General features: G+C 41.5%; 1 protein-coding gene and 1 pseudogene across 7 annotated transcripts in view; both read left to right on the top strand.

The window, feature by feature from the left end:
- Positions 1 to 12,943, top strand: part of LOC139469345 (BAI1-associated protein 3-like) — a 237,175-nt gene that overhangs the window by 135,979 nt on the left and 88,253 nt on the right. For all 7 annotated transcript variants that reach the window (XR_011653725.1, XM_071251489.1, XM_071251487.1 and 4 more), the window contains 4 exons: positions 1,154 to 1,319; positions 3,696 to 3,899; positions 5,250 to 5,353; positions 10,372 to 10,489. Coding sequence is in view for 6 of the 7 variants with exons in the window: in XM_071251489.1 (XP_071107590.1) it covers positions 1,154 to 1,319; positions 3,696 to 3,899; positions 5,250 to 5,353; positions 10,372 to 10,489 (592 nt within the window). In the remaining variant the exon portion in view is untranslated. The remainder of the gene's footprint in view (positions 1 to 1,153; positions 1,320 to 3,695; positions 3,900 to 5,249; positions 5,354 to 10,371; positions 10,490 to 12,943) is intronic.
- LOC139468220 (zinc finger protein 862-like) lies at positions 6,890 to 10,345 on the top strand (annotated as a pseudogene).

The following is a 12,943-nucleotide window of genomic DNA, read 5'->3' as shown; positions in this document are numbered from 1 at the left end:
AATACAAAGTGTACAATACAACATGTACAACACAATACAAAGTGTACAATACAACATGTACAATACAATACAACATGTACAATACAATACAAAGTGTACAATACAACATGTACAACACAATACAAAGTGTGCAATACAACATGTACAATGCAACATGTACAACACAATACAAAGTGTAGATTACAGGCTGTACAACACAATACAAAGTGTACAGTACAACATGTACAACACAATACAAAGTGTGCAATACAACGTATACAATACAGGATGTACAACACAATACAAAGTGTGCAATACAACGTGTACAATACAGGATGTACAACACAATACAATGTGCACAATACAGGATGTACAACACAATACAAAGTGTACAATACAACATGTACAACACAATACAAAGTGTGCAATACAACATGTACAATACAGGATGTACAACACAATACAAAGTGTGCAATACAATGTGTACAATACAGGATGTACAACACAATACAATGTGTACAATACAGGGTGTACTACACAATACAGAGTGTACAATACAACATGTACAACACAATACAAAGTGTGCAATACAACATGTACAATACAGGATGTACAACACAATACAAAGTGTAGATTACAGGCTGTACAACACAATACAATGTGTACAATACAGGATGTACAACACAATACAAAGTGTGCAATACAATGTGTACAATACAGGATGTACTACACAATACAATGTGTACAATACAGGATGTACAACACCCTACAATGTGTACAATACAGGATGTACAATACAATGTGTACAATACAGGATCTACAACACAATACAATGTGTACAATACAGGATGTACAACACAATGCAATGTGTACAATACAGGATGTACAACACAATGCAATGTGTACAATACAGGATGGACAATACAATGTGTACAATACAGGATGTACAACACAATACAATGTGTACAATACAGGATGTACAACACAATACAAAGTGTACAGTACAACATGTACAACACATCAGGTTGGGGATGAGTTAAAAGTCATCCATTATGCAAGATAGTGTATGTTTTTAGACAATACTTGAAGGTAAAACAAGATTGTGTATGATTGTTACGAGAACTTCCCACTGTGATGTTTGCTGATGCTGTAATATTGCTGCTGTTGATGACAGGGATCACGATGAGGAGTTCTCTGTCATCGATGCTGCCAAGAGCCTGAATGAGGTGTCGGGCTTCAGGGGGCTCGGACGTTTCTTCAAACAGATTGCTCAGTCAGCCCGCACCAAAAACGACAGCAGTATTGATGATTTCCTGGGCTGTGTGGACATCGGACTTGACGTAAGATGCGTGGCAGATGATATTAGTACATAGCTCTGTGTGTAGTAACGGCACTTTTGTGAACTTAATTCAAGCTTTTCCTCGCCTTTCTGGGATTGATCTAGGCCTGCATAGATAGCTGATGTTCAGCCCCAAGTCTGCAGCAAATCAAAAGTAAACATTCTCAAATTTCAAATTTATGCAGTTCTACTCATCACAGCTTTATTAATCATGACTTGTAATTCTAGTCATCACTACTGTTACGGCTTTATATAAAGGACTTGTAGTTCTACTCATCACCACTTTTAAGGCTTTATATACATGACTTGTAATTCTAGTCATCACTACTGTTAAGGCTTTACGCCAAGGACTTGTAGTTCTAGTCATCACTACTGTTACGGCTTTATATACATGACTTGTAGTTCTAGTCATCACTACTGTTACGGCTTTATATACATGACTTGTAGTTCTAGTCATCACTACTGTTACGGCTTTATATACATGACTTGTAGTTCTAGTCATCACTACTGTTACGGCTTTATATACATGACTTGTAATTCTAGTCATCACTACTGTTATGGCTTTATATACATGACTTGTAGTTCTAGTCATCACTACTGTTATGGCTTTGTATACATGACTTGTAGCTCTAGTCATCACTACTGTTACAGCTTTATATACATGACTTGTAATTCTAGTCATCACTACTGTTACGGCTTTATATACATGACTTGTAGTTCTAGTCATCACTACTGTTACAGCTTTATATACATGACTTGTAGTTCTAGTCATCACTACTGTTATGGCTTTATATACATGACTTGTAGTTCTAGTCATCACTACTGTTACGGCTTTATATACATGACTTGTAGTTCTAGTCATCACTACTGTTATGGCTTTATATACATGACTTGTAGTTCTAGCCATCACTACTGTTACTGCTTTATATGCATGTCTATGTGTGTCTGTGTGTGTGTCTGTCATGTTGTAACTCTGTATGTCTGTGTGTGTGTCGTGTGTCATGTTGTAGCTCTGTGTGTGTGTGTGTTACAGAACATCCTGTCTGTGGGGCTGGACCAGTGGTATCAGCTGTGTGTGTGTGTGTCATGTTGTAGCTCTGGGTTTGCGTGTGTCATGTTGTAGCTCTGTGTGTGTGTGTGTTTTATGTTGTAGCTCTGTGAATTTGTGTGTTACAGAACATCCCGTCTGTGGGGCTGGACCAGTGGTTTAAGCTGTGTGTGTGTGTGATGTTGTAGCTCTGTGTGTGTGTGTTACAGAACATTCCATTTGTAGGGCTGGACCAGTGGTATCAGCTGTGTGTCTGTGTCATGTTGTAGCTCTGTGTGTGTGTGTGTTAGTTAGAGAACATCTCGTCTGTGGGGCTGGACCAGTGGTATCTGCTGTGTGTGTGTGTGTGTGTCATGTTGTAGCTCTGTGTGTGTGTGTTACAGAACATCCCATCTGTGGGGCTGGACCAGTGGTATCAGCTGTGTGTGTGTGTGTTTGTCATGTTGTAGCTCTGGGTGTGTGTGTGTCATGTTGTAGCTCTGTGTGTATGTGTGTTACAGAACATCCCGTCTGTGGGCCTGGACCAGTGGTATCAGCTGTGTGTGTATGTCATGTTGTAGCTCTGTGTGTGTGTGTCTTGTTGTAGCTCTGTGTGTGTGTGTTACAGGACATCCCGTCTGTGTGGCTGGACCAGTGGTATCATTTCTTTGTTAGTGTGTCATGTTGTAGCTCTGGGTGTGTGTGTGTCATGTTGTAGCTCTGTGTGTGTGTGTGTGTGTGTGTGTGTGTGTTACAGAACATCCCATCTGTGGGGCTGGACCAGTGGTATCAGCTGTGTGTCTGTGTGTCATGTTGTATCTCTCTGTGTGTGTGTGTTACAGAACATCCCGTCTGTGGGGCTGGACCAGTGGTATCAGTTCTGTGTGTGTGTGTCATGTTGTAGCTCTCTGTGTTTGTGTTACAGAACATCCCGTCTGTGGGGCTGGACCAGTGGTATCATTTCTGTGTTTGTGTGTGTCATGTTGTAGCTCTCTGTGTGTGTGTGTTACAGAACATCCCGTCTGTGGGGCTGGACCAGTGGTATCAGCTGTGTGTGTGTGTCATGTTGTAGCTCTCCGTGTGTGTGTGTTACAGAACATCCCGTCTGTGGGGCTGGACCAGTGGTATCAGCTGTGTGTGTTTGTCATGTTGTAGCTCTGTGTGTGTGTGTGTGTGTGTTACAGAACATCCCATCTGTGGGGCTGGACCAGTGGTATCAGCTGTGTGTGTGTGTCATGTTGTAGCTCTCTGTGTGTGTGTGTTACAGAACATCCCGTCTGTGGGGCTGGACCAGTGGTATCAGCTGTGTGTGTGTGTCATGTTGTAGCTCTCTCTGTGTGTGTGTTACAGAACATCCCATCTGTGGGGCTGGACCAGTGGTATCAGCTGCAGGGCAGGTCCTCCAGGTCCAACATCCAGGGGGAGATCCACCTCAAGCTAAAGTTAGCCACGAGGGAAGATCGAGGCATCCCTGAAGATGACAACTGGACAGACGTCAAACAGCATGAAGATCTTATGTGTATATTTATTGAACATGAAGTCAGAAAATTTAATGTAAGTGTTCAGAAATACTTTGATTTTACAATATCCTATGTAAGAACTAAAAGTGTTTTTCACCTTTTAGTTTTAGCTCTTTGAGATTATTTGGTGGCATGTTGTCCCATCTTCAAGTTGGCACGCCTTTGGTGACTGTTACAGTCTTGGCATATCTTCAAGGCTAATGAAGCAGAAACTTGCAAATATAAAGTCTTTGATTGGCATAAATAGTTGGAAGAAAAGGAAAACATGACACCGCTAGTGGTGGGACAACACACCAATGCATCAGTGGATCGCTGTATTGTTCTTCCCGATATAAGTATCGATCACCGCCACAGACTAAGTAAAAAATATCAATTCATTCCTTAAATGTTTACTTTAATGGCTGTTACACTGAACACTAATTTGTAGGGAAAATTAGTATTGAAAAATATTTTCATCCATTGCTTCATACTTGACGCTACTAACTGGAAATCGTAAACTGTAAATATTTGACTATCCTGTCAATGAAAAAATGACTTACACACCACAGATAAAAGCACATACAAGTATAGTGATACATATCGGATCGTGAACAAGTATAATGACTACCAAGTATTGCCAAGTGATGTTGTTAAAATATTGCTCATATAATTTGAATCTGATTATTAGCATGGTAGCCATATTGAAATTGTCATGTTGGCCCATGACTGCTTGTATAATAACAGAATTGTGATCTGACTTTAAAAACATCGGGGCCATTTTGTCTCAGTTCTTTTGTGAAGACTTTGAGAAGAATAGGTCTTCCTCAATCCATGCTTGCCGGAAAAGGCGACTATGCTTATCGTAAGAGGCAACTAACGGGATCGGATGGTCAGGCTCACTGACTTGGTTGATGCATGTCATGGATCCCAATTGCATGGATTGATGCTTATGATATTAATCAGTGGATTGTCTGGTCCAGACTCAATTATTTACAGACCGCTGTCATATAGCTGGAATATTGCTTAGTGCGGCGTTAAACAAAAAAACAACCAACCAACCAACCAACCTTTTGTTATTTCTTTTACTTCTTCTTTACCCTTGTATGACCTTCCTGATTTGATATCCTATCCAGAAAACTTTAGGTGAGCTACCCCACCCAAGGCTCTATTTTACATTATGTCTTGACTTGTCTTGGAGGCTTGATTCCCAACACTGCATCTTGGAACAATAGTCCAGCGGAAGTTTTCACAGATGATGAAGGAATCAGGAGGACGTTTCATTACAGACATTATACTGATCATTTGTAATCACAAGGAGGGAGTCAGTTATGGATACAGATTTATACATTACACTCCAAACTGCAGAGGTGATCCAGTTCCCAACTTGTTTTGTTACTTGTTCCAGGACCCTTCCTTCGAGTGGACTGGGGACCTGCCCCAGGCTGCCCTCACCATCCTCCACCAGCATGCCATACAGGGGGACGTCACCGAGGTGCAGCAGGCTGTCTGGTGAGTGTCCCCTGTGAGAACAAGGGTGTGGATGAGGGCGAGGGTAAGGGTGTGGACAAGGGTGTGGATGACGAGGGTGTGGATGAGGGTATGGACAAGGGTGTGGATGAGGGTGAGGGCATTGATGAAGGTGTGGCAGCCCTCTAAGTGGCGACTATTTTTTATGATTGGCTCCCTAATTTTATCTACCAGTCGCCACATGGCTACCTTATCTTAAACCCAGTTGGCGATAAGTTAAAAAATTATTCACTATATAGTATTGCCCGCGATGTTATTGAAAATAAAATTCTCGGACACATTTCGACAATGGGTCCACATCGAACATGTCAAAGAGCAAAATAAAGATGTTTTAAACAAATCTTTAAATATATTATACAAAGTAATAAATAAAATCAACAAAAATATATCTAAAAGTAATCAAACTTACATCTAAGTTATTATTTCCATTTTTTTCGTGCGATCGCGTGTAATGTAAGTCAAATGACATCTCGGCTTTCGTCGCCTTGAATTCTCGGCTCGGACACGATGTTTAATACAAAAATATATGCATGAAAAATCTTTGTCACAGCTCATAACCTAGCACGATACATTCACGAAGTTCCATATTTTTAATATATATCGTGATTTCCTGCTTAAAACGTTCAGAATAACACGATTTAACAAAAATCTTTCGCCAACTTCTGAAATTTATCAAACACGACCTTGATATCACAGCTGTAATTTGATTGGGTGCCTTAGGTCACGTGCTCAAAATAGACCAATAACGAAACTTGTAGCAGATTTCGGCAAGAAATCGTCATTAGAAACCAATTTTAATCCAGCGCAATCGCTTGTTATAACTACAGAAAAAAAAACAGGCGATGTTACGAGCGTGTAGATGAAGGAATAAGTGACAGTCGTCGTTATAGTAACACACGTCAAAATGGCGGACGGCGATCGCAGCCCTCTGTTTCCATTATTTAGGCCTAATGAGCGAAACAACCCAACAAAAAAGACAGAAAAACGAAAATTGGAACCACCGAAAACAGAAGCAAAGCGTAAATTCAAACAGAATGGATGTCAACCTACACATGGCTTAGATATGATGATGAGAAAATGACGTGTGCGTACTGTGTTGCCAATACATCGATCGCGGGCAAAAGTGATTTTGTCACCGGTAAATCTGGTACTTTCAAAGTGGAATCACTGGCCAAACATAATTCAAGCCAAAAGCACCAGTATTGTCGTGACGTCTGTCTTAACCGACAATTGAAAATAAAGCCTTTAGTGCAGAGTGTTCGGCGTTTGGAGGAAATAAATTCAGAAAAAATCAAAAACGATTTGATGATGAAAATGAACACTGCGTTTACTGTGGCTGCAGAGGAACTACCGTTCACGAAATTCAAAGGTCTTTTAGCTCTGCAAAAGAAAAATGGATTGGATGTTTCGTACACCTACGCAAACGATGTTAAATGTGTCGAAATGATTGCAACTATTGCAAATGAAATGAAGTCTGATGTGGCTAATACTGTGAATAACATCAGGTACATATCAATGATGTTTGACTCTGCAACTGACTGTTCAACAGAAGAGACAGAAGCTGTTGTAGTTAGGTGCTTAGGTTCTGATGGAAAGCCTGTCAATAAATTACTTGGCCTTGTTGAACTGCAACACTCTCATGCTGATGGTATCATTGATGCTATCTCAAGTCAATTTATGGACATAGGCAAAGATGAGTTTAAGGAAGATTTAGTTTCCTTCTGTGCCGATGAAGCAAGTATGAACCATGGTGAAAGAGGTGGAGTGAGGGGCAAGCTGAATGAAACCTGTCCATGGATCATTGGCATTTGGTGTTTGCCACACAGGTATGTATTTCTGTATGAAAAATGTGAAAATGACAAGATTGTTAACTCATGAAATTTAGACTAACTCCGAAATTTAATTCAGAATAATTCATAATTGAGGTTAGAATGAGTATAAGGCCAAAGATATATTTTATGTCCGAAACAAATTTCTTTATAAGTTAGAAACATTATCATTGATAATGAGCTGCTTTGTTTTATTTTTAACTGTAAAGGTTAAACTCTAATTTTGACTATGTTACAGACTGGAGCTAGCCATGATGACAATGTTGAAGGCCTGTGATATGGCAGCCCAAGTCATTAAGGTTCTGGATCTCCTGTATAGGACGTATCATTGGAGCTGCAAGAGCAAGCGAGAATTGAAAGCTATTGCAGAAACCTTGGATATTTCAGCCAGATATCCATCCAGAGCTACTGGAACACGATGGACAACCCATATGGAAAAGTCCCTGAACATCTTACTTGAATCATCTTGCGATGATGTGGCGAATAACCCTGGTCAGTATTCTGTTGTCCTCAAACATTCAGAACACCTTGCAGTGCAGAACAAGAATGCAGATGTTGCTGGACGAGCCAAGTTTGTTGCAAAATTACTTCAATCCTTGAAATTTGTGTTTTTCTGCCATTTCCTCCTGGACATGCTATCGGTTGTAGCAAAGCTGAGTAAAACCCTGCAGAGTGACAACACAACTTTACCTAGTGCAGTGGCAGCCATCCATGTCTGTCTGGTGGAAATCGAAAACTTGCAAGTTCGCCTGAGGCCAAATAGTCATAAGAAATCTTTCCTTGAATGTGTTCAGTCACAGCCAGAAGGTGAATCAGAAGATGTACGTTTCCAGGGTATTGAACTGAAAGGTTCATGTGGTGATATTGATGTCATGGACTTTTCTACCCTTCCCCTCTCGTACACTAAGGCTATGAGGGAGTCAGTTCAGAAAGCTCTCTCTGGACTTACTGAGAGATTCAGTGTACTTCTTGGCTCCTCCACTTCAACTGACCAATCTGCCAAGGGTTGTAGCCAGCATGAGAATATTCAACCCTGATATTTGGCCAGATGACTGTTTCAGTGTGTCTTCATATGGGGAAGGTGAGCTCCAGACCCTTACAGATTGGGTCTTCATATGGGGAAGGTGAGCTCCAGACCCTCACAGATTGGGTCTTCATATGGGGAAGGTGAGCTCCAGAACCTCACAGATTGGGTCTTCATATGGGGAAGGTGAACTCCAGACCCTCACAGATTGGGTCTTCATATGGGGAAGGTGAGCTCCAGAACCTCACAGATTGGGTCTTCATATGGGGAAGGTGAGCTCCAGACCCTCACTGATTGGGTCTTCATATGGGGAAGGTGAGCTCCAGACCCTCACAGATTCGTATTCACACAGGCTTGAGAGGTTAGTTGTAACAATATTCAAAGACAATAATTTTGAATCCTTTGAAGATCACTGCAATCTGGCAACCTCTGAGTTCTGTGTTTCCTTAAGGCTACTGTTATTTATTTAAAAGTAACAGTCTCAGTAACAAGAATTACTGAATGATTTTGAATTATCATATTTCTTAGAACCCTACAAAACAGACTTTAAGGTAATTTAATACAGATTAATTAATTCTATTACGAATTCTTAATGAAACAACACCCAGAAGATCTGTTTTCAGAATTTGAGTTGATATGCATATATGTAGGACAAATAGATGTGTAGTCTAGGCAATGAAGTATTTTTCACATTTATTAATGAACTCATTGGTACATATCAATGTCATAACACAATATTATTTCAATTTACAGGATCTGCTTCACTTGGTTGAAATCATGCTGATACTTCCTGTAACCTCAGCAAGCTGTGAGCGGATTTTTTCAGCCCAGAAGAGAATAAAGACAGATTCTAGGTCAGCTCTTCATGTTGATACCATGGAAGATCTAATCAGAATTTCTATTGCAAACATCTCGATCGAAGATTTTGCACCACAGCCAGCCGTCCTGAAATGGATGATGTCAGGACAATGTCCTCGTAGACCTACCTACAAAGAATGGCCAGTTCCATTTCCCAGTGTTGGATGCTTTGGACATTTTGCATTGAATTCAACATGCTATTAAAAGTCTGGAGACAAACTTGCTTTTTCTGTTTTTTGTTGTAAATATTTGGCTCCTTGAAAAATACCCTTGGCTCCTAAAGATGTAGGTTTGGCTCCCAGATATTTTACCTTAGGAGCCACCTGTCACCCTGGCAAAAAAACGAACTTAGAGGGCTGTGTGGATGAGGACGAGGGCGTTGATGAGGGTATGGACAAGGGTGTGGATGAGGGCGAGGGCGTTGATGAGGGTATGGACAAGGGCGTTGATGAGGGCGAGGTTGTTGATGAGGGCATGGGCGAGGGCATTGATGAGGGTGTGTATGAGGGCGAGGGTGTTGATGAGGGTGTGTATGAGGGCGAGGGTGTTGATGAGGGTGTGTATGAGGGCAAGGGCAAGGACGTTGATGAGGTTGTGTATGAGGGCAAGGGCGTTGATGAGGGCGAGGGCAAGGGCAAGGGCGTTGATGAGCGCGAGGGCAAGGGTGATGATGAGGGTGTGTATGAGGGCGAGGGCGTTGATGAGGGTGTGTATGGGGGCGAGGGTGTTGATGAGGGTGTGTATGAGGGCAAGGGCGTTGATGAGGGTGTGTATGAGGGCGAGGGCATTGATGAGGGCGAGGGCATTGATGAGGGTGTGTATGAGGGCGAGGTCATTAATGAGGGCAAAGGCGTTGATGAGGGGGTGTATGAGGGCGAGGGCATTGATTAGGGTGTGTATGAGGGCGAGGTCATTAATGAGGGCAAAGGCGTTGATGAGGGGGTGTATGAGGGCGAGGGCATTGATTAGGGTGTGTATGAGGGCGAGGGTATTGATGAGGGCAAAGGCATTGATGAGGGTGTGTATGAGGGCGAGGGCACTGATGAGGGTGTGTATGAGGGCGAGGACATTGATGAGGGCAAAGGCGCTGATGAGGGTATGGATGAGGGCAAGGATGAGGGCAAGGGTGTTTATGAGGGCGAGAACCAAGGTGAGGATGAAGGCATGAATGAGGGTGTTGAAGAGGTTGTGGACAGGGGTTTTGATGAAGGTGTGGACAAGTGTCTGGTTGAAGGTGTGGATGAGGATATGACTAGTCTGTGAAGTAATTGTTTATTTTGTTGCCCTAGTCGGTGGATGGCCCACAGCCGGCAGCATGCCAAGTACCCGCTTTCCTACAGCCTGCTTCTGGCTCATCTGACCGACCTGGACAAGGTGTGGAAGCCTGCCACTCTCTCCAGGGATGAGGTGAGTTCCTGCCACCCTCTCCAGAGATGAGGTGTGTTCCTGCCACTCTCTCCAGGGATGAGGTGAGTTCCTGGCACTCTCTCCAGGGATGAGGTGAGTTCCTGATACTTTCTCCAGGGATAAGGTGAATTTTACCACCATCTCTGGCCACTATTTCCAGGGATGAGGTGAGTTCCTGCCACTTTCTCCAGAGATGAGGTGAGTTCCTGCCACTCTTTCCTGCCTCTCTCCAGGGATGAGGTGAATTTTACCACTCTATCCAGGGATGAGGTGAGTTTTTCTACTCTCTCCAGGGATGAGGTGAATTCCTGCCGCCCTCTCCAGGGATGAGGTCAGTTCCTGCAACACTTTCCAGAGATGAGGTGAGTTCCTGATACTCTCTCCAGGGATGAGGTGAGGTTAACGACTTTTCCTGCCGCTCTCTCTAGGGATGAGGTCAGTTCCTGCCACACTTTCCAGATATGAGGTGAGTTCCTGATACTCTCTCCAGGGATGAGGTGAGTTCATGACACTTCTCTCCTGCCACTCTCCAGAGATGAGGTGAGTTCCTTCCGCTCTCTCCAGGGATGAGATGAGTTTTACCACTCTCTCCTGCCAATATCTCTAAGGATGAGATGAGTTCCTTCCGCTCTCTCCAGGGATGAGAAGAGCATGATCAACATTTCTATCAATCATTTCAACACAGCATACATTCATAAAATGTCTTGTCGTGTGATGTACAGTCCAAGCTCACTTATCCAGACACTTGTGTTTTCTCACAGACTGTCCGGATAAATGAATTTCCGGATATCTGAATACCTTATCAACTGACCAGAGTTACCTCCCTACACAAATTCTATGGAGACAAAAAGACATCTATCATGTAATGTGTAAGATTATTCAGGTATAATGCGCAGTTAAAAACTACTTCATGTTCCTTTAGCCAATCCCGGTGAATGAACAGAAGATTACGAACTTGGTCAATAAAATGTGGTATTTGTTATAAAGCATCACTAAACACGACGATTTAAATTGTATAAATTTCAGGGTAACTCTGAGCCTGTATAAATTTCCTGTTTTGCATGGCATTGTTTAATGTGCAGAGATTAAGATAACCATGTGTATTTTACCATAAACTAAGCCAGACATAGCAATCAGCTGTATACACAGTTTCTCCACATTTACCGCTGATTCAGCTGAAAAATATCAATGAATGGCAGAAATTGTATCTGAAACTATTCTGATACCAGGAATAATAAGCATGATCTTTGTCGGTGATGTGGGACACAACAGTGTGTATTTGTTGGTAATTCACTGTCCACATCTGGAAACCGAATAATTCTTTTGCATACCTTACCTAAGATTTGACTAACAGCACATCAGATAACTGACAGTGAAGAGGATATCTGTTGAAAAATCTAAAGATTTTATGGTGTGAAAACAGCCAGCACAGAATTTATGGCTATGAATGTAGTAGAGGTGGTATTCTTAGATGTATACACAATGATAACTATTGTTTAATTTCTGGATAAATGAAGCATTTTGTGTAGAATATATTTCGTTCCACATAAATATCGTCGACTGTATACCACTGTATTGAAATACATGTGTTGTGTAAGGTGAATCAAAACATGTTTACATTCTAATGTTGTGTTTCACAATGTACTTTACTGTTTACTTTACATGTTTTCTGTAATTTCACCTACCGTATTCGACGTAATAAGCGCCCAGGGCGCTCTCAAAATTAGAAATATGGGGCTCTTATTAGAATATTATTTTGGTGAAAAAAAAACAGATTTGAAAGATAAGTATCGTTATTAATGCTGAAATATTTATGTACGACAGATATATTTTTCCATAATTTAATTGCCCATAATTAAGGGTGCATATAACACATGAGTGCATATTATACTCGAATAAATAAGTCTTGTGCACATTGATCAATCTGAAGGGGTGCTAATTGGGATTGTTCACTAGCTAATATCTTAGCAAATGTCACCGTGGGCGCTTATTAGAGCGGGGCGCTTATTACGTTGAATACGGTATTTGGCTTCACATTGAAGCAAAGCTGTCATGAATATGTTTTTGTCAAGAAAAATGCATTTAATCATGGAAGTTCTCGCCTAAAAATCCTTCAAAACTTGGTTTGATCATTTATAGTAATTGGAATAACAAAAATAGCATAGTTTTGTTTGTTTGTTTGTTGTTTAACGCTGCACTCAGCAATATTCCAGCCATATGATGGCTGTCTACACTTATCTTGAATGACTGATGGGTAGCATAACACTTATGTTGAATGACTGATGAGTAGCATAACACTTGTGTTGAATGACAGATGAATAGCATAACACTTATGTTGAATGACTGACATGTAGCATACCACTTATGTTGAATGATTGATGAGTAGCATTACACTTGTGTTGAATGACAGATCAATAGCATACCACTTGTGTTGAATAACTGACGAGTAGCATA

This window comes from Haliotis cracherodii, unplaced genomic scaffold, assembly GCF_022045235.1.
Source record: "Haliotis cracherodii isolate W230 unplaced genomic scaffold, xgHalCrac1.p SCAF_2, whole genome shotgun sequence".
Classification (NCBI taxonomy): domain Eukaryota; kingdom Metazoa; phylum Mollusca; class Gastropoda; order Lepetellida; family Haliotidae; genus Haliotis; species Haliotis cracherodii.
The sequence above is the reverse complement of the archived record's forward strand: the minus strand, read 5'-3'. Positions and strand labels throughout refer to the sequence as shown.